This window comes from Podarcis melisellensis (assembly GCF_964234715.1).
Source record: "Podarcis melisellensis genome assembly, chromosome: 9".
Classification (NCBI taxonomy): domain Eukaryota; kingdom Metazoa; phylum Chordata; class Lepidosauria; order Squamata; family Lacertidae; genus Podarcis; species Podarcis melisellensis.
The window spans coordinates 74,435,898-74,461,974 of record NC_138541.1 but is presented as its reverse complement, the minus strand read 5'-3'; the positions used below and the strand labels follow the sequence as shown (position 1 = coordinate 74,461,974).

The 26,077-nt window shown below is 44.3% G+C and overlaps 1 protein-coding gene across 4 annotated transcripts; it reads left to right on the top strand.

Moving 5' to 3' along the window:
• The first annotated feature begins 72 nt into the window (after positions 1-72).
• MFSD10 (major facilitator superfamily domain containing 10) lies at positions 73-24,468 on the top strand. 4 transcript variants are annotated; one of them, XM_081925857.1, is made up of 14 exons: positions 73-221; positions 1,120-1,229; positions 2,341-2,535; positions 3,581-3,677; positions 3,969-4,072; positions 6,226-6,384; positions 9,259-9,447; positions 12,423-12,531; positions 13,495-13,597; positions 16,196-16,304; positions 17,343-17,433; positions 19,402-19,449; positions 20,817-20,906; positions 22,077-24,468. In XM_081925857.1, the coding sequence occupies exons 2-14, from the start codon at positions 1,215-1,217 to the stop codon at positions 22,178-22,180; spliced, it is 1,413 nt and encodes a 470-aa protein (XP_081781983.1). In that variant the 5' UTR covers positions 73-221; positions 1,120-1,214; the 3' UTR covers positions 22,181-24,468. The 4 variants fall into 4 exon arrangements, with proteins under 4 accessions (XP_081781983.1, XP_081781986.1, XP_081781984.1 ...); XM_081925858.1 differs by having other exon boundaries at positions 88-221; positions 1,131-1,229; XM_081925860.1 differs by lacking the exon at positions 9,259-9,447.
• The last annotated feature ends 1,609 nt before the right edge of the window (positions 24,469-26,077 follow it).

Below are 26,077 nucleotides of genomic sequence, written 5' to 3'. Positions count from 1 at the left end.
CGTTTTTGCGCGCCGCCTGGGCTGCTCGCCGGGCGGCGGCGGATTCTTCTGGCCGGGGCGCGCCTTGGGAGCCTCCACTTGCTGCGGCCTTGGAGGCGCCGGGAGAGGCCCCAGCCCGGAAGAGGAAGCGGCAGGAAAAGCCGCGGCGCCACCGAGGACCCCGGACGCCCACGCCGCGTCTCTCCGCCCGCCCGGCCGGCTCCCCGCGCTTCTCCGGGCAGGTGGGCTTGCGGGAGGGGCGGGCGCAGCGCGCGGCCGGGTCCCCTTCGCGCCCCTGGCGCTTCTCTCGCCGGGGAAGGGCGCGGATGCGCAAGGGCTGCCGCCTTCGCCGCCGCCCCCTCGGGCAAGAAGGCTCCCTCCGCCCCGCTGCTCCCGGCCAGCCCGAGGCGCGGAGCGAGGGGAGAGGGGAGGAATTGTGTTAGCGAGGAGGCAGAGCCTCAGATTGATTTGGGGGGTATTGATTTGGGGGGGCAGCTTTCGCCCGGCTCCGCCCCTGCCGAAGGGTCCCCCCTCTTTGCATTCCAGTCCGGCTCCCGCCCCTGGAAGCAGCCTCTTTGGCCAACTCCCCGCGTCCAGCCTCTGATAGTTGATGCTATAGATGGAAATCGTACTGCGAAATTAAGATCACTTGGCACTGTTAAATCCATTATTTGGTTTCTTTTCGAAAATTAGCAACCCTCCTTATAATGGGGCTTTTTAAAAAAAACCACATACACGTAATTGCAGCTGCAACCAAACAATGTATCTGTGTTAAAAAATGCAGCCATAAAAGTTTGGGTTGCCATATTTCAAAAAGTGAAAATCCATACGGTAAAGCTGTTGAGCTCCCCCCCCCCCGGACATTTTTACCAATTTTCAGAAATCGTAGTGCGAAATTAAGATCACTTGGCACTGTTAAATCCATTATTTGGTTTCTTTTCGAAAATTAGCAACCCTCCTTATAATGCGGCTTAAAAAAAACCACATACACGTAATTGCAGCTGCAACCAAACAATGTATCAGTGCTAAAAAATGCAGCCATAAAAGTTCTGGTTGCCATATTTCAAAAAGTGAAAATCCTTACGGTAAAGTTGTTGAGCTTTTTTTTTTTCCCCGGGGGACATTTTTACCAATTTTCAGAAATTCCGCAGAAAACCAAACCATTAAGCAGTACCACCAGATGATATGAACACTTCAGGGCAGCGGCTGCTACAAGTGTGAGGCCACAGCAGACCATGGAAGGGGATGCGGTGAGAAATGCCTTGAACAAGATGCATTTTTGCAGCTTCATTTGTACATATGGGAAAAGTGATAATATGGAGTATGCTTCATATCCTTAATACTTTTGAATTTCTGTCTTACGTGCATTCTGTCAGTCTGCTTTTTGATAGAACACACTCATTTATCAGTTTTCTGCAGCTGATAACCTTGCCCAAGGAAGTCTGTTCTGTAACTATTTTAAGCCTCTCTTACTGCAAAGCCTCCTCTCAAAGGAAAGTGTCCATTTCAGTCCTCACAGTGGCCGTTCCACCTCTGTGGACACTCAGAAGTTTTACCCTAAAGCAGTGGTGATGGGAGTTGTAGTCCCAAGACAGCTGGAGGGCCAAGTTTGGCCATCACTGCCCTAAAGAATACAGCTTGCATACTTTTAACCCCTATTAAAATACAGATGAGCGTTCACTGTTCTTCCTGCAGCAGTTAAAAGTCATCTGTATTCAACACCAGACCTTATTTGATTGCTAAAGGCTATGACAAATACTTCCAACTAAAGCATCATCTTCGAAGAGCACCTGATTAATGAAAGATCATGGTGCTGCACTGTAAATTAATGGCATTTTGTTCCAGCCCAACAATGGGAATTGGAGCTGGAAGCTAATTTCATTTTAGGCATTGATATTTTTGATGCATTTGTACCAGATATATTAAATTTTAATACCTCTGTGTTTATTTGGAATTTTTGTGGTTAAGTTAAAAAAAAAAAGAGGAGTGGTAGTTTTATGTTAAACCATGCCTAGAGCCAGAACTACTATATACAGACCCAGATGGTAGATTGTTAATACTTAAAATAAAACACCAAGGGGAAATAATTTATGTAACAGGAGTCTATGCACCTAACCAGAATAAAAGGGAATTCTTCAGGAAGATTGAAAAAAAGATGTTGGAATATTTGGAAGGAAAAATAATATTACTGGGAGATTTAAATGGAGTCACCAATCCAGGAGAAGGAAATAAACAAGGGAAACTACCTCCTACCTTTTTTTTTTTTAATTGCAGTAACATTTCAATTAAGGGAGAATGAGTCAGCAAGTTATCCACTTCCTCCCCTTCCCCCACCGCCCCCCCCCACCCTTTGTATTTCAGAGCAGCATCCCTGAGACAATGTCACTGGGGAAAAGCCAAGAGAGCAGGAGGCCTCTCAAGGAGTCCCGGGGAACTGAAGAGGGCTCTACTCGTGTGATCACCATTGTTTTTATCGCACTCCTCATAGACCTGTTGGGTTTCACGCTCATCCTGCCTCTCCTTCCTTCAATTCTTGACCATTACAGCAATAATAATGTAAGTAAGACCTAAGCCACATTTACCCAAAACATCTCTGTAAAGATGTGCTCTAACGATAATGTACCACTTTAGTCCAGGTGCCAAAGTGGTCCACCTGGAATTTTGGTGTGCCAAACATCCTATCTTCTGTATACAGTGGTACCTTGGGTTACATAGGGCCCATTAGCTAAAGTGGTGCTTCAGGTTAAGAACAGTTTCAGGTTAAGAACGGACCTCCGGAACGAATTAAGTACTTAACCCCCCAAGGTACCACTGTATGCAGATGCCTAAACCAGACAATGCCTCTATGTAACCTCTGGGCAATTTGAAATGTTTGGGTTCAGTGTTTTGGTATCTGAGTGAACCAGCAATGCTCATGGAGCGTGTGTTACTGCTTAAAAACAACAACTTTCAGGCAACAATAAATGTTTAGAAGTCATAGTAAGTGATCTAGCACATCTGTGTCTTAGGTGAAAACTTAAGACAGGTTTTGATGTAACTCTAAACTGGTACGGTAATACTGCAGCGAATATTAACTCTTAATTATTTTTTTAAGCTGCTTTTGTTATCTTACAGTGGGGAGATTTCAGACTTGTGACGGTTAGTTTTCTTTTTCACTCCATGTTGCTGACTGTAGGAAGGCAATTCAGGAAGCCCTTGTATTACTCTGGCTGGATGTGAAGCATAGGATTAGTAAAAGCAGAACATGACTAGTTCCTTCTTCCCCTTGTGCTGTGGCATAAATAACAGAGAGAGTGTGGTTAAGCTATTCTCTTTCTTTCCAGTGGCTTGTCTGTCTCTGAACCACTAAGATGTTAAATGATAGTCCAAATGTTACAGAGCCTGCTAAGGTCTGAGGGCAGTTCAGGCTTTCTGTCTACTAAAGCAAGTGTTTCTAAAAACATTGGTTGTGGTTACTTTTTGCACATGACAAGAACTAGAAAAAATAATTGCAGAATAATTGCACCTGGTGGGCATCTCTCAGGCTGACTATGATTGCTCCTCTGTCCTCCCTGAATAGCTCCCCTGAACTTATCCCTCCCTTGCATATTTTCTTCCACAGGATAGTTTCTACATGACGCTGCAGCACGGGGTGGACTGGTTCAGTGAAGTGGCGCAAGTGCCTTCTGAAAGGAAATACAACAGTGTCTTGTTTGGAGGTATGATGAATGAAGTTTCAATATAGGACTCTTAGGTTTGCTCACAGTTTGCATGAAGCGCAGGACCACATAAATCTGGCATTAAATGCAATTAAGCCGTCTTAATAATGCATGGGAAATACTTCCTGATGCTTTCAGGTAGGTCCTGAGGACAACAGCCCAAAATGTTTAGGATCCATGGCAGCCTTCAAAATGTAATGTGTGGCATGGCTCACACGTGAACATGGTTGTGAAGGCTTGACCTTGATGCTGGCAGATCCCTATTGCATTTTAATTTTCCATATTTTGCAGGTCTGATTGGCTCCATATTTTCCATCCTTCAGTTCTTCTCCTCTCCACTTACTGGTGCCACGTCTGATTACTTTGGGAGACGGCCGATCATGTTGTTGACTGTGGTATGTCTGTTGACGGGACTAAAGAATGTGCTGTGTAGATCGGTTACATGATCTAAGTAACCCCGGCTAAACCCAGGCAGCCCTTTTCCATTATGCACTGGGTGTTGTGTGAGTCAAACCATTACATTTTCTGGATTAGTTCTGGTCAGGATGAATTCATCTTGCAAGGTTGATTTGCACAGGTAATAAGTAGGGCAAAATCATAGTTGTTGTTTTTTTAAACTCACCCAATTCAGCATGAGCTGGCTGCTCCTCTGGTGTGCACACACAGGCCTTGAGCTTTTCCTGCATGTTCTCCTCCACTGAGGAACACATTGCCATTTCCTCTGGCACAGGCCGTTCTTCTTGCATGTTCACATGCACCTCCCATTACTCTCTTCCACAAGTGGAGAAATCTACCAGCAGCATCTCCTCAGCTCCAGCCACCTCACCTTTCTCCAAGGTTTTCTCCTTGGCTACTGACTGCATCTCTTCAAAGTCCAAGCCCCTCAGCTGCCCATCCACACTCTGGATCTCTTCTGCGGGGCTCTTCCAGCGGGGCTCCCGGGTTGCTTTCAACCCCCTGTAGCATTTCAACCGGCAGGGCCCTCACCTCGCGTGGAGTCACGCTTTCCTCTCCACTGAGGCTTCTCACACACTCTGCTTGCAGCTGTCAGTTGAACCACTGGTTTTCCCGCTCCATCCATTGCTGGCTTTGCCGCTCCAGGAATGCTGCCGTTCCTCCATTTCGGCTCAGATTCTTGCTCACAGGTTCTTCAGGGAACATGAATCCCACTTCTGACAGCAGTGTTGCACGCCATCCTAATCTCCGAGCAATGCGAGATTCCAGGGGTTCCAGGCGCTTGACCAGGGATTGTGTTTCCTTCAAGATGAGGTACAGGGGAGTCTCTGGGGTCTTTATGGGATATGGTGTGTGTGTGTACACAACCTGAGCCTACCATGGGTATGGAGAGGGGTGTCTACAGCATTAACACCCCAGCTTTGTATTCAAACATAAATCAGACATTGCTGTGATTCTCCCTCCAGTTTGCTGCCTTGCTTCTAGCTCACATCACTCCAAAACTCTCTGCTGTCAGCTCTGGATTTGTGCTTCTATCTAACTGCGACTTGGGAGAGGAGGCCCCACCCATTTGCCATCTCACACAGAACCTCTTCCTTTGTTCTCTTTATGGCCCATCACCCAGGCTCTCAACTCAATGGGAAGCCAGCCTGGCTTGTATTTCCACACTTGCTGGATCCAGGGGTTAAGAGGGTCTTTGCTTACAGCCTAGTCCCCCGCCCCAAACTTATAACTATATATATTTATGGGGCAGAATCCTACAAGACCTCATCATCATTTTCTCCTCCTCGCTGCAGCCCTCTGCACATGCCACAAGAATCTGTGCTTTACTTTTCATTTAAAGAGAGGAGAAGGAATATATTTGTTCACACACAAGTGCACGCATGCACACACACACACACACACACACAGTACATAGCAGCTTTCCTGATTCCTTTTAATGAAATGAAGAAAATGACTAATTTATCAAGTAGCAGGACGGAAGGAGATGGGGATGAGAGCAAGTATTAGGGGTAGGATGAGTGAGTGATCCAAAGGGCGGGGGGGCAGTGGCTCTCAAAGTCATCTTTCCCTGGGCTCCCTTCAGCCTGGCAGTGCTGTTGATTCCATCTTACAATAAACAGCTGTGTATCGCCTTGCCTTTAGGCTAGAAGAGAAAAGTTTCCATGCCAGCTGAAAAACCAGCAATTCTTTGCAGCATCAGAGATGTTTTAGATAACCTTCATGATTTCTGCTGCTTGAAGATTGCTGAATACACAAGCTTGTGTGTGAAAATTCTCTTTAATACTGCTTTTATGTGCTTATGAATTGGTCTGCATATGGCCAGTAATTGTACTAGGGGTTTTTACCTCATCAAACTTTTATTCTGAATAAGTAACCTGGAATTTCTCTTTAGCTTCCCAAACTGGGTTCAATAAAGAATCCAATAACAGTCTTCTTTTGAGAAAACATGAGGTTTCCCCCCATTTTTTAGTTTAGGTTCAGTTTAGCTTCCCCTGTGTAATACTGTAGGTCCAAGGGGGAGTGCTTACATTTTCTTGTGCTTTCTAAATACCATTATTTTCATTATGTATGTACCTTCATATTTCTGTAGATTGGTATGATAGCATCGTATTCCTTGTGGGCCATTTCCAGGAGCTTTGAGCTATTCATTTTCTCCAGAATTCTCGGCGGAATAAGCAAAGGGAATGTCAGCCTCTCCACTGCAATAATTGCTGACTTGCAAAGTCCAAAAGCTCGAAGCAAAGGCATGGTGAGTTAACGGCCTGGTGTGAGCCTTTGATCAGGATCTTTGCTGTTTAATTTTTGATCAGCCACATGGATGTGAATGTGTTCCGCATACAGAGTGGGATTAGATGAGATGCAACATTGACATGAACATGACTATTCCCCAGTTTTGTTTGCCCAATACTAGGCTAGGAATGTTAGGTGCCATTTCCCCCAGAATCCCAAGGGGGGGTGTGGTTAGCATTCTCCAGTCGCAGTCCAACATGATTTCAGCTTAAACTTCATGCTTCTTTCTATCCAGTAGAAAAATTGCAGATTCCAGGTGGTATCCAATGCAGTGAAAGGACTTCTGCCTGCACAACGGAACGCCCTCCCTCTCTTCTCCCTCTGCCTAAATGTGTTCTGGAGTTTTGCCCCCAACCCTCTGGAGCAAGTTTGGGGACTGTGCGAGGGGAGTATGGGGAGGCACAGGTAGTGGCAGCCCTGAAACTGGGCCTAGCTTGGCACTTGGCCTCCTCCGCTCCCCCAATATTAGGGGAGCTGAGCCCTCTGCTAAACGATGTTGAGGGGGCTGAAGTGTCTTCAGCCCTAAGGAGCTGGCGCCTATGCTCTCAAGACAGCTTACACAATATACAGTGGTACCTCAGGTTACAGACGCTTCAGGTTACATACCTCGGGTTAAGAACTTTGCTTCAGGATGAGAACAGAAATCATGCAGCAGTGGCACGGCGGCAGCAGGAGGCCCCATTAGCTAAAGTGGTATCTCAGGTTAAGAACAGTTTCAGGTTAAGAACGGACCTCCGGAACGAATTAAGTTCTTAACCTAAGGTACCACTGTATAAGCTTTATCAGTACAACTTAAAACATCTTAATATGTGTTGCATTTGTGCAAAGTGCATACTTTCCCCAATGAAACCAACAAAATATTAAGAGCAAATTCCTCAGGAAAGTGCTCTTGCTCCCCAACAGGACCCCAGATGCTCTTCTTCATGCTGAAGCTGACGTGACAACAATGCAGGCTAGAATTGATTACCTGTGCCTAAATTATGTGAAAAGACTTCAATCTCTTTCGAAGGAGAGATGCCCTGCTATGTCTTACTCCAGGGGTGGCCAACTCCCGAGGGACTGCGATCTACTTTCAGAATTAAAATATGACAGTTATCTACCCCCCTTTTTAGGGGTTCAGGTCAAAGTTGTTGAACTTTGTTTAGGGAGGGGAAATGCCCCATTTTAAGCCCGTTTTGGGGGCTTCCTTTTTTGGGGGGGGACTGTTGGGTTGAAATAACGACAGACAGGTAGTGAGTGTCATCTGGGAGGCGTCTTCTTGAGCAAGTCCCAAGGAGCCTCTTTTATTGATTATTACAGCATTGCCACATATGTGCTTATTGCTGATTGGTTAACACAAGTACAAAGCAAAGATTGCATTAATCACCAATAGATTAAAGACTGGGAAAGGGAGCACAGAACTAGACAGGCATGAAAACCTCCTAATTAAATTATAACCAATGATTAATATAGTAAGACTTAAAACAATTACTAATGATTGATATAGGAGACTTAAAAGAGCATAACAAGCACGTTCCGTAGATGTGGTCAACTATGCATTAAGAACGGGTCAGGTACAATGTTTTCCTGAACTCAATTGGAACTGAACATTCTAAGGTGGTGAGTGAATGTCTTAGTATTAGAATGGTTTGTGCAGCATTATGTACAGAAGCGAAGCTTAGGAGCAAGACTTCCCATCAGGCCACAGTCATGTGCAAGACTTCCCATCAGGCCACAGTCATGTGTAGAATCATAGCATCCCATCAGGGGACTTTTAAGGGGGGAGGGGATTAGTCACTCTCCATCTTCCGTTACAGATATCAGGAGAAAATACAGGCAAGGGGAAGTGGGCTGGGCTGGGTGCTCTTGGGCAAAGGAAAATGAGCCCTTGATCAACAGCGATCGACTGCAACCTCCCGGGGACCGACCAGTCGATCCCGATCGACCTGTTGGACATCCCTGTCTTACACAGAACGGGAACAGACCAAATGCTGGAAGGCTAAGAGGCACTTAAGAGACTGTCTCTTTAGGTCCGATGCAGAAAGGGATCTAACCATGGTGGCTTCTACCAATAGCTCACCATGGTTCCTGCTTATCAAAATGGAGCATGCCTGAGCCAGACACCTGATGGAGCTCCCACTTGCCGTACTAAGAATCGCTTTTACAGAACTATGTTCCAATTGATGCCCTCGGCGGTGTTGGGTGGACGGTACGGCAAAGTACGTTGCGAAGAGAGACTCTGTGTGGATAACCCTGCATCGAGGACCTGTGCCATTATTTATTGCAGCGCCCGTTATATATCGACCCAAGAGACCGATTTATAAAACCCCTGTTTACGAATGTTTACATTTGAATAGGGTGGAAAGGGTGAAATGGTTGCTGAGCGACACCGACGACTTTGTTACTTATAAAGTAGCTCTCTGTGCGCTGGCACCTAAGAAGATCAGGAGGAAGGAACTAGACAAAATAGCGGTCAACCGCAAAGGGGATTCAGATATTTAATTTGGCACATCTTACCTGAGAATCTTCTGCTATTCTGTTCTATTTAATGCAACAAATAATTTTAGTAGCCGTGACCATGGTTTTATTGTATGTGCCCAATGATTTTTATGGTTATTGTTGTTGTTGTTGTTTGTTCTCCTTCTGAATGATGCCATGGCCTATGGCTAGTGCAATAAAACGTTTAATTGGTATTGGTAACAAAACATTAACTTATTATCGAGAAAAATGAATGTGTAATTATGGGTATCTGTGTTTCAAATAGTACATCTCCATATTTGCTGCTCTGGAAGCTCTATTAGAGTTGAAGGAGGAGAGAAATGTTACTAAATAAGTATTCCCCTTGCTTCCCTAGGCAATGATTGGCGTTGCTTTCTCCCTGGGCTTTACCTTTGGGCCTATGCTTGGAGCATACCTCTCCATGGAAAAAGAGAAGGGAGAAATCTTCTATGTTCGGTCTGCTATGTTTGCTGTCATGTTTGCAGTGATTGACTTGGCTTTCGTCTTCATGTTGTTGCCGGAGACACTTCCCAAAGAAAAACGGGTAACATGTTCTAGAGACAGATAGTCGCCATCTTGGTCTTAACAGAACATCAGGAAACCAGTGCCTCCATTTTTAAGCAGAATCTGGCCCAAATAAATTGTCTCACTCTGCTCTATGTTTTCAAAACAGGTCTGGAGCTCCATGTATGCTTGTTATTGGCAAGTGAGGGAAGTAGTTCAGTGGCAAGTTATCTTCCTTATGTTCCATTAAGTAGAATTGCACAAGAATTGCAGAAGAATACATAGTCCTCAAGGGCAGAATTTATTTACTGCATTCAAGTCCCATCTCCCCTCCAAAGAGTACAGTCCCCCCCTTCCCATTTAATCATCACAACAAAACTTGAGATAGGTTAGGCTAAGAGAGAGCCCATGGTCACCCCATGAGTTTCATGGCAGAGAAGGGATCCAAACTCTGGTCTCCCAAGTTCTAGTCTAGCAGCCAAACCACCACATAATGCTGTCTTTATTGCCCTAGTTGGAGCACGGGATATGGATGGAAAAGGCAGACTGGGTTAAGTGGTCCAAGTCACCAAAGGCAAAGTAGCAAATACGATTTTAATGGTTCTCCATTAATTTTGCAAATGCTTAAGATAGTTTTTTCATTAATCTTGATCCTTCCAAGAGCTGCCTTGAGCTACTTGGCTTTTTAGTGCTAAGAAATTATCAAGTGTCATGTTGATTTAATTCTGGACAGAAAACGCACACGATGAGAGAAATGATTAACAAACATGGTTTAGGCCTTGGAAGTGCGTGAGTGGCTGTGTGTGAGTGGCTGTGTGTGTTTGTGGGGTGTCAGATGGTGGGCGTCAGCTCTAACCATTAGCAAAGTGAAGCAGCTGCCAGATGGATGGTGTATTGCCTACTGGTAGGGAGGAAGACAGAGGACTGTGGGATTTTTCTGCTTCAGGTATCAAAGTTGGTTGACCTTGGTCACTATGCACCTTCATTTGCCGAGGACCCTTTGCTGCTCTGACATTTCATCAGCCCTGGTGTAGATACAGGAAAAGTAAAGCTAGACTAATTTCAAAAAGCCATTGCTAGAGAAGTATAGTCACTTGAATCTGGAATCTCTCAGCCACCACAACCCCTGAATCTGGGATATTAACAGCACATTTACATGGTCCACTCCGGAACAAGTCCCTCAAATCCAGTGGGGCTTATTCCCAGGTAAGAGGGTATAACGTTGCACCCTAAAGACTCCTTAAACCTGCTTTATAGCACAATTTTGTGCAGGGATACTTTGACATAAGTCCCATTGGATTCAGTGGACTCAGAATTGCACCGGAGGCCCAGACAACTCTGCATGCATAGTTGTTTCAGATCTCCTGGGTAACATGCGGAAGCTGGAAGAGTCTCTCTCCCTTGCTATTCCTTTCCTCTACATATGATGAAAATAACTGAATGTAACTATAGTGTCATTTTAAAACAAATACTTAGAGTGCATTGTACAAGCAGAATTGGGAAATGGTTGTCTGAGATCACCAACTGAATTTAGAACAATGTGGGTAACAGATAAAATTCTGATTTGGTCTATGCAACTTTAAAAGAAAAATGTGTGAAAATAAATATCAAATGTTATACTATCACAAACCAAATCTATAAACCAGGACAAAATGGGAGAGAGATTTTTGAAAATAAAAATAAAAACGAGGCTTTCTGCACCATTGGTGGGGTTGTCCCAAAGTGGAAAACTATTGAAGGACATAAAATAAAATTTAAAAGTAAAAAATGTTTTAAGACCCAAGCTTTTAAAAAAATCTTTTTATTGTTTCATTAACCAGTACACTCAAAGCAATAAATGATAGCAAGAATTATATAGCATAATAGAATACCAAGGAATAAATGAAATGAAACTGGTTATCTAAATTAGTCCCTATATAACTCTCAATTAGTATGAGGCAACCTTCTCTCTTTCCGAGTACTCTTTATGTGTTAGATAAATTTCCATTTATTTATACCTGTACAACCCAGGACTTTCAAAATTTGGCTCCTAAGATTTCCAGCCAGAGCAGAATCCCACAGTCTGCTTTTGCAACAACATGGGTGGGAAGTGTCGGTCTTGCTCAGGGGTCAGCAACCCTTTTCAGCCGTGGGCCAGTCCACTGTCCCTCAGACCATGTGGTGGGCCGGACTATATTTTGAAGAGAGAGAAAATTAACGAATTCCTATGCCCCACAAATAACCCAGAGATGCATTTTAAATAAAAGGACACATTCTCCTCATGTAAAAACACGCTGATTTCCAGACCATCCACGGGCCGGATTGAGAAGGCAATTGAGCCACATCCGGCCCCCGGGGCCTTAGGTTGCCTACCCCTGGTCTTGCTCATGCAGGTAGTGAGGAGATTTCACCCCTCCCATACCCAAGAATCTCCTGATGATCTCTGCTGACTCTCCAGAGAGGAGGAGGCGTGTTCTGCTATCTACTTATTCTGCCCCAGCACCACATCTGTGTGTGTGAGTTAGAGAGTGAGTCAGTCAGTCAGTGTATCGGAGAGAGAGAGAGATCGTGTCTAGAGATAAGGTTGCTGCTAAGAGCAGCTGCAGACTCTCAGTGTAGCATTGATTTATGCTTAGAATATTCAGCTCTGTATATAGTTTTGTATCATAGTTGTAGTTACAGAATAAAAGGAAGATATTCTACAGAGCTGCTCTCCGAGTGGTTTATACTCTGCAAGGCTCTGCAAAACTCTGCTGCGCAACGACTGTATTATTGAGACAGTGAATCCGGTGCTCTCAGCTCTAAGCTGTGAGTCCATAGCACTGTGACCTGTTCCTGTGAGAAAGGTGGTCTCTGGCAGTGCTACCCAGCTCGCCCAGCCCAGTCGGGGTTGAGGTGCATGAGTCCAGTTGGTGACACTGGCTCAAGGGCGATGCTGACAGGTAGCACTAAAGTCCTGGTTTTGTGTGGCATGCAAAGCAGCTCAGTCATCGCCTTGAGACTCAGTTCTTTCTTTCCTTCTCCTTGTTTTGTTAGGTGTCCTCCATTATGTCGGGATTCCAGTCAGCAGCTGGCCTGATTAGTCCTCGGGCTCTGTTCCAGTTCTCTGCCGTCAGCCAAAATATGGAAACCTCTTCGAAAGAGAGCAAGTCCTTGAGCTTTTTGTTCTTCCTTTTATTATGAAGTTGCCTGTGCATGTCAAAATCCACTACCTTTTTCTCCTTTGCGCCAACCCTGATGTTGCAAAACGTTGTATTGTCTTTCTTCACAATGAGGCCTAGCCCTTTCCTGAATATATTTGCATATCTGCACTTTTGCTTGAGATTTGGCAGTCCTCCCAGTGAGCAAACTGGCTTGAGTTTATGCAGCACATAGCATGAAAGAATGATTGCAGAGATATGCTTTGAGTGCGTAAGGCCTCTGCGTGCATCAGCTTCTGTTAGTAACATGCATATCTACTCTCTGACATGCGGAATGAAACATGGAGTGCAATAGAAATAGGTTTTAAAAAAACACATACACACACAACACAATTCCAGTAAAAGGCACATTTACTCTGAACTAGTAATCACACCGGTATTTTTCTTACCACACCTGCATAGTAGGATTAGTCAAGTACTGAAGCTTTCAGTACTTTTGCAGAGAAGGCATCTTATCTCACCATCTTTTAAAATGTATTTGTTTAAAACATATTTATGCCACTTCTAAGACATATCAAGGTACAGCATCTAATTAATATCCCCTTACGCAGGGGTTACGTTCCAGGGATGACACCAAAATCACGTATAGTCAAAATGCATTGGGTGCAGGAGTCCCAGTGGGCCAGCAGAGATGACCTAAGGCATGGAAAGGTCAGGAAGGGGACAGAGGAGGAAGGGGCTGGAAACTGCGTGTATATGCAAGGAGCCAGTATTACATCTGCCCTGGATTTGTGTGTTGTAACAGCTTTTAGTCTTCCACAACTGGAGCCAGAGCCCCACCTGAGATTTGCAAAGTCTAGAGCTGCTTTTTTGAAGGTCTTGATTCTATTGGTATGGCCATTCTGTTGGTATGTTTACTTTTGTACTTGTTCTTATGAATGGAATTTGATGGTGGTGTTTTGTAACAGATCTCAAGATCCTAGGCCTGGTGTATTTCCTGTATCTTTTCCTGTTTTCTGGTCTGGAATACACTCTGAGTTTTCTTGTCCATCAACACTTCCAATTCAGCAGGTATTTCGCATGATATTTATTTTATTTGTCAAAATAGTGAGCCTCATGAGACATCAGTATAAACAAAGTTCTGTCATGGTGTTTACTCAGATGACCTCTGTGTTTAATTACAGTATAAGATGTCATTCCCACTCCAATCCACCCCATAATGTAGGCTCTGGTTGAGGAAACTCATCTAGTGCTGCAGGCCATTTTCTCTGGAAATATTTCTCCCGTTACCTTGCGTAGATAACCCAAAGTGGAAACTCAGTTGGCAGCCCTCTCTCATATGAGTGAACATTCCTATAACCATTTTACTTACCTATTTCCTTGATACATTGAAATTATTCTCTTCCACCAAGGATATGTCTGACAATTTAGCTCAGGCGTAGGCAAATTTGGCCCTCCAGATGTTTTGGGACTACAACTCCCATCATCCCTGGCTAACAGGACCAATGGTTGGGGTGATGGGAATTATAGTCTGAACACATCTGGAGGGCCGAGTTTGCCTGTGCCTGATTTAGCCTCTCTGCACCTCTGTTAGGCTGAGAGTTGCTCCCAAAGGCCAATCACCAAGTTTTGTGACTGAGCAGGGATTCGAACTCATGCTTGCACTCTTTTGGAACGTAGAGACGGCATTCTCCAGGTCTGAGAGATCTCCTGTCAAGGTGCTCTGCTGCGGACCCAGGTGTATGTGGCAGCTAAGTCTGGGAGGCTGCCTGCCTCTCCAATTCCCTACAATGTGCTAGTGCAACACTGCGTCATGCATTGTGTTAAATTATAACATGGCAGGCACTTTCCCACACAGGCCCTGATCCCAGATAAGTCCACTACTGGTGGGGGGGGGGCCAGGCAGCTGCTGGTGCTCATGGGCTCTGCTGGGGAACATGAGGCCTGGCAGCTGCCCAGTGCTAACACTGGTTCTCTCATATCTTTTGTTTCCCTCCGTTTCTATCATATGATTACAATTTTTTTATTGATTTTTGCAAATTTTAACAATGTCAGCAAACATATGAAGATACAAATGTAACCCCCTCCCAAATACAAGAATATTCCCAGACTGTCCTCATTACTGTATGATTTTTGAGAGCTTAGTCTTTTAGGATTCATTGTTGGTAACTGATTCCGTGTTGTTAGTGGTAAGGCTGCCCAAAAAGCCTGCCCTTTTGCAGGGACACCAGAAGCCGGGGGCAGCTTTTCATTTCTGAATGTGGAGATGTTTTGGTGACCAGAGGTCATTCCTGAGAGGCAATTTGGTTTGTAATGATCAAGAGTTGCCCAGACACTTAAATGTTTTTCATTATAAAAATGTGAATGGAGTCAGATTTCATCCACCACCCCCATTAACACATAGGTGTTGCCAGGTACTTAAAGGACTCGGCCCATGACATAAATTTGCATTTGCTCATTTATATGCCCCTGGGAAATTAAGATGGTGTCTGGCTGGCCAGGTGTGTGACTTAGCAGCAGTACACCTTGCAGGGCAGCTGGCTATCCTAATATATTTAAGATTAAAAAGGAGAGGAAGGGCAAAAGAACGCAGGTATGCTGGCAAAGTCCTGGGAATTGGACCCCCTGGGCTGCCACCCCTAAGCATCCCTGTGTGTTCCTGTAATAATTTTAGAAGCCTCCTGTAGAGGGGAGATTGAATGCTTTATGTCAAAGTTTCTTCTAGTTACTGACTGGGTAGAACTAACTACTACTAACAAACATACCGTATTTTTTGCCCTATAGGACGCACTTTTTCCCCTCCAAAAATGAAGGGGAAATGTGTGCGTCCTATGGGGCGAATGCAGGCTCCTTGGCTTCAGCGATAGCAACGCAAAGCCTAGGAGGCCTGCGCTCCGGAGGCTTCGAGTTGCTTTCGCTGAAGCCAGGAGAAAGCAGCGCTTCCCCCCCACTGCCAGCCCCACAAGCTGGGGGGGGGCAGCAGGAAGGTGTGCAACGCCTTCCCGCTACTCTCCGACCTGGTTTGGAGGCTGGCGGTGGGGGAAAGCAGCGCTTCCCCCCACCACCAGCCCCACAAGCTGGGTCAAAAAGCCTTCAGGAGCCACACACTCTTTAAAGGGTGCGCGGCTTCTGCGGGCTTTTCTATGAGGTGGGCGAATCCCCCCACCTCGTAGAAAAGCCTGCAAGATGCCGCACACCCTTTAAAGAGCGCACCGCTCTTGGGGGCTTTTCCCCGAGGAGGGACAAGAGACTGACTGGCCGTTTCAGTCCCTTCTCCCTCCCGGTCGAAAAATCCGCAGGAGTTGCACACGGCTCCTGTGGGCTTTTGCGGGAGGTGGTGGAATTCCCCCACCTCCCGCAAAAGCAGGGAGAAGGTCTTGGAGTAGCACACAGACTGCGTGCAGCCTGTCCGCTGCTCCCAGAGCTGTGGGGGGAATCATATTTTTCCCTTGATTTCCCCCCTGAAAACTAGGTGCGCCCTATAGGGCGAAAAATACGGTAATTGCAAATCAAGCTAAACTACATTACCCCTAAGAGGGCTGTGTCAGAACTACTAAACTGGTTAGTTAGGGATAGTATATATTCCTTAAAATATAACAGCTGCCAGCCATGTTAATTTTGGGAGTTTGGACATGGAGAAGAAAATAATTTTTACCTGTTTTCTCTTAGTCTGGAACAAGGGAAGATGTTTTTCTTCATTGGAATTACAATGGCTGTGATCCAAGGAGGTTACACTCGCCAAATTGAGCCAGGAAACGAAGTGAAGACTGTAAAAAGGGTGGGGCTTGTTTTCCATTTGAAGTAGTCTTTCTTGTACTGTCTTTTGCTTCATGCATACTTGAAGAATTTTCAGGAAATGTGTCTTCTGTCATTTAACTTGTAATATATCCTGTTGATTTCTCCCCTTCCTTTTGTGAGAGAGTACACAAAGCATTTGTTCATGTTGGAGAAGGTCAGTGTTCAGTAGACCATAATAATGAGAGAGAGAGAGAGAGAGAGAGAGAGAGAGAGAGAGAGAGAGAGAGAGAGAGAGAGAGAGACTGGCTTTGGGGCTATGAAGTGGATATAAAATGGTCTTTAAAGTGCAGTTTCTGGTGGTGATGGTGCCCAATTCCACCATCAAACAAATCATTCCAAACCAACTATTTTGTTCCTAGCATAAAATTTCTTGTCAGTTCGGCAAACGAGAAAAGAAAACCAATAAAATAAAGGCCCATTATCCTATTCTCTATTTTCTTGCAGAGATCTTTAATGGAACTTAAAAAAAAAAACACTAGAGAAATTCTGAGTCATCTTGCATGCCACACTTCTGGTCATTTTACTCACATGTAAAATGCCATTTTGAAAAACAGTTAAACTTGCGGAAATTATATTTGAAATGATATAGAGCACATTAACTATATATGAAAATGAAAAATGGGTCTGTAGGTTGACATTGTCATGGAATCACCCCTACTACATAGCTCTTTGGTTTTCCCTCCCCTTAAGGCAGGAAATATCTTGAATTTCTCAGTGCAAGGGGCTTTTGTGGCAGGCAGGGGCGGGCGAGAAAGGAGAAGGGAAAAGACGAGGGTGGCCATTGTCTCCCCACTCCCCATTGACTCATCCAAATGTCGCCATGTTCCAGGGAGCCAGCCAGGGCTGTTTCAAGGGGAGCAAATGCCTGCATCTCAATAGTTGAAGCAGAAGGCAGAGCGGGAGCCCAACTGCTCTCAGAGCAGGGCAGGCCCAGGAGAAGAAGATTTGGGTTTTCACTAGAGTTTGTGTTCTGTCAAACCATGATCTTTCTCACTTTGCCCCCTTTTGTTTTCGACAGGCAATAATGGTGTCAGCTCTTGGTTTCCTTTTTGTTGGCTGGAGTTCTAACATGATCCTCCTGGGCATTGGACTGTTGTTTTACTCCTTTGGTGAGCTTCTCAAACAAATCTTTTCAGGCACTAAAGCAAAGCGAAATTGGCTCCATAGATTTCTTGAGTTCATTAATGCAGAATGGATTTCGGTTTCCAAAGTGCCTTTGTTGCTTATCAATCTTGAAGGAGATGTCGTTTCGAGTTTATTTTAATGCTAATGACATGATAGAAGTTGCCATGGTGATGTTTAAACACGTCATTAACTTGTGTTGCATCAGCTTATGGTTGATCTTTCCAGCCTCCTCCTAGGGGCTGAAGAGGATATCTAAATTGTCAATAATCCTGGCTTAGCATGCTTTTCCAAAAAAGAAATGTGATGTCCCCGACTGCTGTTTAAACACCGGACTACAGGCAGAGGAAAGTTGCATAGTCCAGGTTGTCCAATCAGGGCTTGAGTTCAGTTAAGCGCAGGGGTCAGCATACTTTTTCAGCAGGGGGCCGGTCCACTGTCCCTCAGACCTTGTGGAGGGCCGGACTATATTTTGAAAAAAATTAGAAATGAACGAATTCCTGTGCCCCACAAATAGCCCACAGATGCATTTTAAATAAAATGACACATTCTACTCAGGTAAAAACACGCTGATTCCCGGACTGTCCGAGGGCTGGATTTAGAAGGCGATTGGGCTGGATCCGGCCCCCGGGCCTTAGTTTGCCTACCCATGAGTTTAGGCAAGGACTCTTGAACCTAGAGGATGATCAGTTTCCCAGTTGACTGCTGAGGAGATGGACCAGTCTTTTCTTTGCAACTTAATCCCTGAATTGCAAATACTGCAAAGCTCTGCAAAAGACCAGCAAGGTATTTTCCAAAAGAAAGGCCTTACTGCAAATTTCTGTTCTCTGACTGGAAGGGATTCCATCACCTTTTGATGGCTCCTTCCTCTGGATCCTCATCTTTGGCTTTTTCTCCAGAGGAAGGGGGTGTGCTGACCTCATTGATCAGCTTGGAAAGCTTGAGGAGCCCCTCTGTCCCTTGCTGCAAATACAGAAAGGCCATCTGGCAACAGGAGCTCTTTTATCATGCTTGTGAAAAGACATTGCTGAGGGGAAGGTTTGAGCACGGGAAGTGCCCCAACAAACTCCTCCCCGTGTTCACTTAAAGGCAGAAGCCTGAAGGACCAGCTACCTCCCATTTCCTGCACCACAGGGGATTGGACACTCAGGGTCCCTTCCAACTGGACAATTCTGTGATTCCATGATGCTAGTCCTGAAAAAGAGCAAGAATTAGAATGCCCTCTGGGAGGCTTGCAGACAGAAAGTCACAGTATGGGCATTTCTGTTTTCTCCTGAGGCTCCTGCAAAGCATTTGTTCACTTCAGGATCTACCAGCATGATCAACTAAGGCAGGCACCCCCAGACTCAGCCCTCCAGATGTTTTTGGGACTACAATTCCCATCATCCCTGACCACTGGTTCTGCTAGCTAGGGATGATGGGAGTTGTAGTCCCAAAACATCTGGAGGGCTGAGTTTGGGGATGCCTGAACTAAGGGATAGTTTTTGGTATGACTAGCATCTGCCTGACCAGCACTTTCAGAAAAAAAAACCAAACTTCACCCTAAATGGTCATTAGGACTTAAATTCTGAATTCATCACTCCAGCAATGTTTAAAGGGGGTGGGGAAAGCTGATTCAGAGAACAGTTTGGCAAACTGCTTTAATTAAAGACAGTCTCTGTGCTCCTGTATGAGCAGACAGGAGTGGCGGAGCTGTTTTAAAGCCTTTGCAAAAGCCTCTTTGTGCAGCGTGTGTATGAGAACCACTTCAAATGGCACTTTTGCATAGGGTTTAATCCCCATTCAAGTGATGAGCAGGGATTCAATCCTGCTGTTTTGGCTATGGAATCTTGGTTCCTACTGGGAACTGGATCGTAGCCCAGGCAGAATTAAACCTTCTCCTGCCATCCATTGTTAACACATTTGCATTTTCACTTGTTTAATCATTTTCTAACCTGTTATTAAATTACTTCCAGCTGCTGCTACGGTTGTTCCTTGTTTGTCTACGGTGGTGTCTGGCTATGGTACGTGGCTGTTTACTGTTGTAACGGGCAGAGCGCTTCTCTAAGGAGTTTTTTGCTTGCTCTTTTAACTGTGTGTTGAATCTTTAAAGCCAGGCTGCTGTCAGATTCTTTTGCCTCATAGTTGGAGACAGATTAAACACAGAATTGGAAAATGATTCCACTTGGCGTTGGCTCCTGCTCTGTTTTGTACAGCACACAGTAAGGACAGTAGGTGTGGTTCAGACACATGCAAGAACTTGAAATACCATTAATTTTCATGGAAATAAGTGAAGGATCTGTTTAACTCTCCTGTTAAGAAATGTGGGACTTCAAATGGCTAATTACTGACTGGATCATGTCAAGTTTTTATAGACTGCTTATTCCTATATGGTGCTAGCGACTACAGATACCTGACACTAGAGCCCACAAAATGATCTCTAAATAAAATAATACATTTTTGCAGGTGGAAACTATTGCCCCATTTTCACATGTTGTATGTGCACAAGGGAAGATAAAGACATTCAGTTCAAATTAATGATAGGAATGACCAAGAAAGGCTAAGTAGAAACTCTGTCCTCTAATCCAAGGGTTTGCTCAACATTCCTCTGCTGGTTAACTGGCGAATAAAATATACCTCAGGGAACCTCACATGGAAATGTAGTTTTGATGCCGAGTTTTAGCAGTGAAGTACACTCAAGATTGTGGGATTTAGGCCTCACATGCTGGTGGTAAACTTGCCTGAACAACTCTCCTTGTTTCTCATAAAGGCAAAGTTGAGAAGAACTTCTAACACTATTAGTCCAGTTGCACCTAAAAATACAAGATTAAAAGGACAAGAATGAAATGGAGATAGAATGCTCACTAGGTTTGACAGTGCAGACTTGTTCTCATTATTTGAATAACTGAAGGAGTTATGTTGAAAGTGTTGCTCGGTAGCTGGGGTTGTTTCTGATGCAACAAAAGTGTTTCTTTTGTTTGTAAGTCATCCAGGGCATTGTCGTGAATGGACAGCTGTCTAAATGTAAGAAGTAGATGAACTACAGCAGCTTTTTAGTCTGAGACATCATGGCAAACGCACAGATACCCCTGCTACATAACTCCTACCTTGACTCCACTACTTTGCAGCCGTTTTGCCTGATCTCTCAAATCTGGGTCTGCTGACCAATCATAGTTCCAGCCTCAATAACGCTCAGGAGGCAGTGGATCTGGTCTCCCTAACCAGGGCCTCGGAATAAGGATGCACGGTTCCCTCTTAAAGACCCAATCCTTTATCATTTTATTTCTCAGGTGTTTTATAGTGCTGGTCTCTAAGTGTTTTGCCTTGATAGGGAAAGCCAAGAAGTAAAAAACTGACAAGTAGTAAACGTTGATGGTTCTTTCTTTCATAGGGTTAGCCAGCCAAAAGGGAACCGTAATGGGAATCTTAAGGAGTCTGGGGGCCCTCGCAAGAGCTTTTGGACCAATTGTGTCAGCAACAGGTAATTGTGCATGTATGCGTGTGCTCACATGCACCCTTGTCAGTAAAAGAAACAATATATGGATTTCACGAGGGAGAAAATTGAACCTCACACTGCATATCATGGAAAGTGTTTCAGCTATGGTAGGATTCCTGTTTTCATGCTTCTGTCAGGAAAGGTTGCAATAGCAACATGCATTTTCCTCGATACTACGAAGCGTGGCTGTGATACAGAGAAGTGCATCCATGCACCCCACATTTTGTTTGTAATTTGCATCACAATATAGTCTTTTTTAAAAAAAGATTTTTATGCATCACAGGATAGTCTTGGCAGCCAGCTAAAGTTAGAAACTTGCATCTCTCCCTCTCCCTTCTAACGTCTAAAACTAGAAAAATGCCTGCCTTCAGGTTGTTGCAGGTCACTTTGCCCTTGCTCCAGTTTTTGTTTGTTGTGGGGACTCTTCAGCCCTCTCACTCAACCTTCCCTTCCCACCATTAGGTTTAAGAAACATCTTTTGTATAAGAGCTTTTTTAAAGGGGAAATGCTGCTGGTCAACGTCCAGTCTCCAAATGCTTTTTGAACCTAGGAGCTTTAAAAATCAATTTGGGTATTCTTCCAGGGAAATTCTGAGGGGAAAATGTAAGGTTTTTATCTCACTGTGGGCTTGCTGTAGATGTTTGTGTGTGTGCTTCGACTCAAACTAGCTCTGTATTGGAAAAGGCGGCATTTGAGGCTCCCCCAGGAACTGACCTTCCTATAGCACTTGCTGACTAGAGAGAAGCCTCCCTATTGCTTGCGCCAGGCACAGAACCTCAGAAAAGCAAACAGGCCTGCAGCAAAACGTTTGTGGAGCTGAGTCACATCCTTTCCCATCCATGAGGCTTTCCTCATGGCAGAGTTCCTGGAGCATGTTCTGACACCTGCCGTCTTGGGCAAATGTGGTTATTTTTTATTGGGCCCTGGCTGCTGCCAGTCTGTTGATATCGTTGGATAGGAGCAGAGGGTTCTGCTTTCAGTTTGAAAATTCCAGCCCAGGTAATATTTAATTCTGGTGAGGAAAAGCTGCATCTTCAGGGAATGGCAGAGCTCTTCTCACTCAGTTTGGTCCAAGCTGTTTTGTGGAGGCCACTCGCTTTTTTCTGATTAACAATAAATGCTTAAATGCTGTTTTTCTCCTTCCTTTCTTTCCAGTATACTGGCTGGCAGGAGCTGAAGTTTGTTTCACGGTCTGTGCCTTTTCCTTCCTCCTCCCCTTCGTTCTCCTTGGATACATTCAAAAGCAAAGGAAAGAGTAACAAGCAACTCTGGCTGCCATTTTCCAAGAAACATTGGAAATCAGGCCCTTAGGCGGCTGAGCTAAGAAACATTTTGTGGCACCTCCGGCCTTTGCATATGATGAAGTGCACAGATTTTGAGCACGTTATTTCTGCTGCACTGTGGCAAAGAGCCCTGGAGAGAAACCTCCGCTACTGCCTTTCAGCAAACAATACCTTTGCCATAAAAAATGGTCAGATACATTTCCTGTTCTGCAAGAGTGCGCACAGTGGTGGGAAAGGGTTGTTTGCTTTGGCAGAAAGTGTTTAAAGAAGGAAATGAAACAATATCTACAGACTTGCACTAGACATGCTGCATAAATTTTGTTGAATGTGTTTTGTCTGTACGTGCACACAAACATGCAAACGTATGCTATCCTTGAAGTATTTTCTAAATAATATATTCACTGTTGATTTGTCTGCCAGATTTGAAGCACACACAGGTCCCGCTATGGCAACATTCGTTATCTGCAAATTCAGTTATCCAAACTCAAAGAATTATGCCCAAACCTCGCTACAAAAACAGCTGATTCAGATATCCAAACAGCCAGAATTTGCCCACTTCCTTACTTGTGTTTTGCTGGTTGACTGCTGCCATTTCTGGAAAAAGCCCGTGGGGGGCAGAGACTGGACAAATCACAGATTATAAATGTTCCCGTAGGAAATAATGGAAATCATCAGCTCGTTATGCAAATACTTGCAAATGATTTCCTGGTAATGCACTGTGTTTGGAAAGCAGGACCTACATGTACAACATTTCCTTGATACTTAGCTATTGAGCTCAAGTAGATCTGTATGTTTTGTATATTGATGCCGAAACCTGAGTCTTAACAGGTTGAAGGGCAAGCGTTTCTTTAAACCAAAGGCTTAAGCTGCAAGCTGGAAAAGTGTATACAGGTATATCCTACGGTTAGCTATGGGGGGCAGTAATCTGAAACACATCATGTTCGTACCTTCATGTGCAAAAGATTGTGTAGTTAAGGTAGTATGTATCTAAGGTAACCAGTTTTTTGTTTTTTTGCATAATTATGATTCTGGCTCTGTTTACAAGAAGCGTATTTTATATTCTTTACATAAATATTTCAGATTAAGCTTCAGGGATAATGGGGAGACTTTTCATGCTTGCAACAAATCACTTGAAGGGAGGAACTTATGCCTTACCACAAGGGATATGTGAAGGTGAGGCACGCTTTGATTTGGTCGATCATTCAGTATGGTGTGAAAGCATGAGATACAGTGCAGTCTAAATCATGATCCACTCAGAAGTAATCTATTGAATTCTATTAATTCAGTGTGGCTTACTCCCAAGAAAGTGGCTAGAGAAGTCCCGTTTCCTGTTCTGTGAGGGAACTGTGCTGCCAGTACTGTGAATTTAAGCCTAGCAACAGTCATCCACCAATAGTTCTGACTATTCTGGATTTGGGGTTTGTTTTTTGAAAAAAATGTTTTCATATTTTATTGGAATTTGATTGTTTTAAGAGTTAAAACTAGAGTAGAAAGTCAACCAGGTTTTGGTCTACAATTGCAATTTGATACAGGAAAACCTGAAGAGGTTGACATTTAAGGTGGCTTCATATTGTGCCAAAGCATCAGCCTGCTACAGCCAACAGTTACGATGTCTTAATATTTTGGTTTTCAGGGGGGGAAGGAACCTGAAAACATAAGAGTAATCTGGAACATACGAAGCTGCCTTATAGCAAGTATAATAGTTCAGTATTACTCAGAAGTCAGCACTAGCTAGTAGTTGCTCTCCAGGGTCAAGGGTCCTGATCCTTTTTTGAATTCAGTTGTTTTAAGATTAAACCTGAGGTTTCTGTATGTAAATGAAGTGTTCGAACCCTGTGCCAAAAACTACTTCTGTAGTGTCTGTGGAAACAATTGTAGCACTTAAATTACAGCTGTGCAAGACACACACACACCCCAAATCTAATTTGGGCCCTGATTCATTTATCTGGATCTTCCTCTAGTATAGACCTAATCTGGACCTCATTTGCATTGAGAAACCAAAACAGCCATTCTTTTTTCTTTTTTCACTAAGTGCATGAAATTGGAGACATGGTAGCTCCTACAACCCTACAGGTGGCCCTAGGGCAGGCATAGGCAAACTTGGCCCTCCAGATGTTTTTGGGACTACAATTCCCATCATCCCTGACCACTGGTCCTGTTAGCTAGGGATGGTGGGAATTGTAGTCCCAAACATCTGGAGGGCCGGAGTCTGCCTATGTCTGCCCTAGGGTGTTTGTGCTAGCTACTTTTTGAAGTCTCCCCCCCCCCAACAATAAAAAATGTTTACTCAGAAGGCCCATTTAGATGAGTGAGGCTTACCCTTTAACTGAAATCCCATTCCCACTTAATGTAATAATAAAAATATGAATAAGATTTTATTTATATCCCACCCTCCCCAGCTGAAGCCGGGCTCAGAGCGGCTAACAACAGTAAAATGATACAATATTCTAAAATCATTTCATTATAAAATAAGTTCAAGTCAGATTAATGGCAACCATTGAGCTAGAGTTCTGTGAGGATTGCCAAAGGGGTCAGGCTGTAATACAGTGGTGCCTCGCAAGACGAAGAGAGTCCGTTCTGCGAGTCTCTTCGTCTTGCGGTTTTTTCGTCTTGCGAATCAAGCCCATTAGCGGATTAGCGCTATTAGCGGCTTAGCGAGCTTAGCGGATCAGCTGATAAGCGGCTTAGCGGATCAGCTGTTAAGTGGCTTAGCGGATCAGCTGATAAGCGGCTTAGCGGATCAGCTGTTTAGCAGCTTAGCGGATCAGCTGTTTAGCGGCTTAGCGGATCAGCTGTTAAGTGGCTTAGCGGCTTAGCGGATCAGTTGATAAGCGGCTTAGCGGATCAGCTGATAAGCGGCTTAGCGGCTTGGGGAAGGGGGGGGAGGAAAAGAACCCCGCAGGAACTCGCAAGACATTTTCGTCTTGCAAAGCAAGTCCATAGGAAATTTGTTTTGCGAAGCACCTCCAAAACAGAAAACCCTTTCGTCTAGCGGGTTTTCCATCTTGCGAGGCATTCGTCTTGCGGGGCACCACTGTACCACTTTTCCTTGGCAACTCCTTGCAGCTGCTATAATACTGAATCTTGGCTCTAAATAAGTTTTTATCTGTAGCAGTTTAAAACATTAAGCATACTTTTTTTTGTGTTGTGCAGATTTTTTTGTTTTCCCTATGTAAAACTTTTGAGAGACCAATTTTTCATTGAGTTATTAAAAGCACGCCTGTCTTTGTGCCTTATCCAGCAAGTTGGATCCCAGCTGGTTTATTCTCCTGAATTCTGTATAACATCCCAGGGTTGTATCTGTTAGAAGAGGCAAATTTTATTCTGTTGTTTTTTCTCTCTCTTTTTCTCCTGCTACGCAAGCAGCCAGCACACCAGCTGCCTCTGAATGTAATTGAAAAAGAGAGCAACAGGAAAATTAATAAAGCCAGGAATGCAGGAAGAGAAAAAAGCAGAAAGGGAAAGGATAGGAAAGTTGGGGAAATGAGAGGCAAGAAAAACAAGAGATTCTTTGGAAAGCAGGGGGTGCTAAAAGGATGCTTCTCCTCCCCCGATTTATCTCCCTTCCTTAATCTATAGTTGGCTACTATGACCTGGCCCATCTCCTTAAATTAGAACTGTGCTGTTTTCGCTCTGTGACAAAATGGTTATTTGTCTCTGTAAAATAGGCTAAAGGGTGTGTTTATATTTACTGCTCTGGTGTATGAGGGGTTAATTGTCATTGGAGTCTCATGTAATAAAGGTCACCTAATTAAGACCTACAGAGCCCATTCTCACCAGGTCTGTTCTGTGTCCTCCCACTGCATAGCAGATATCTATATTGCGTTTTGAAGATGTTGCTTTTTCAATAAACATTTTAAAATGGAAATTTTT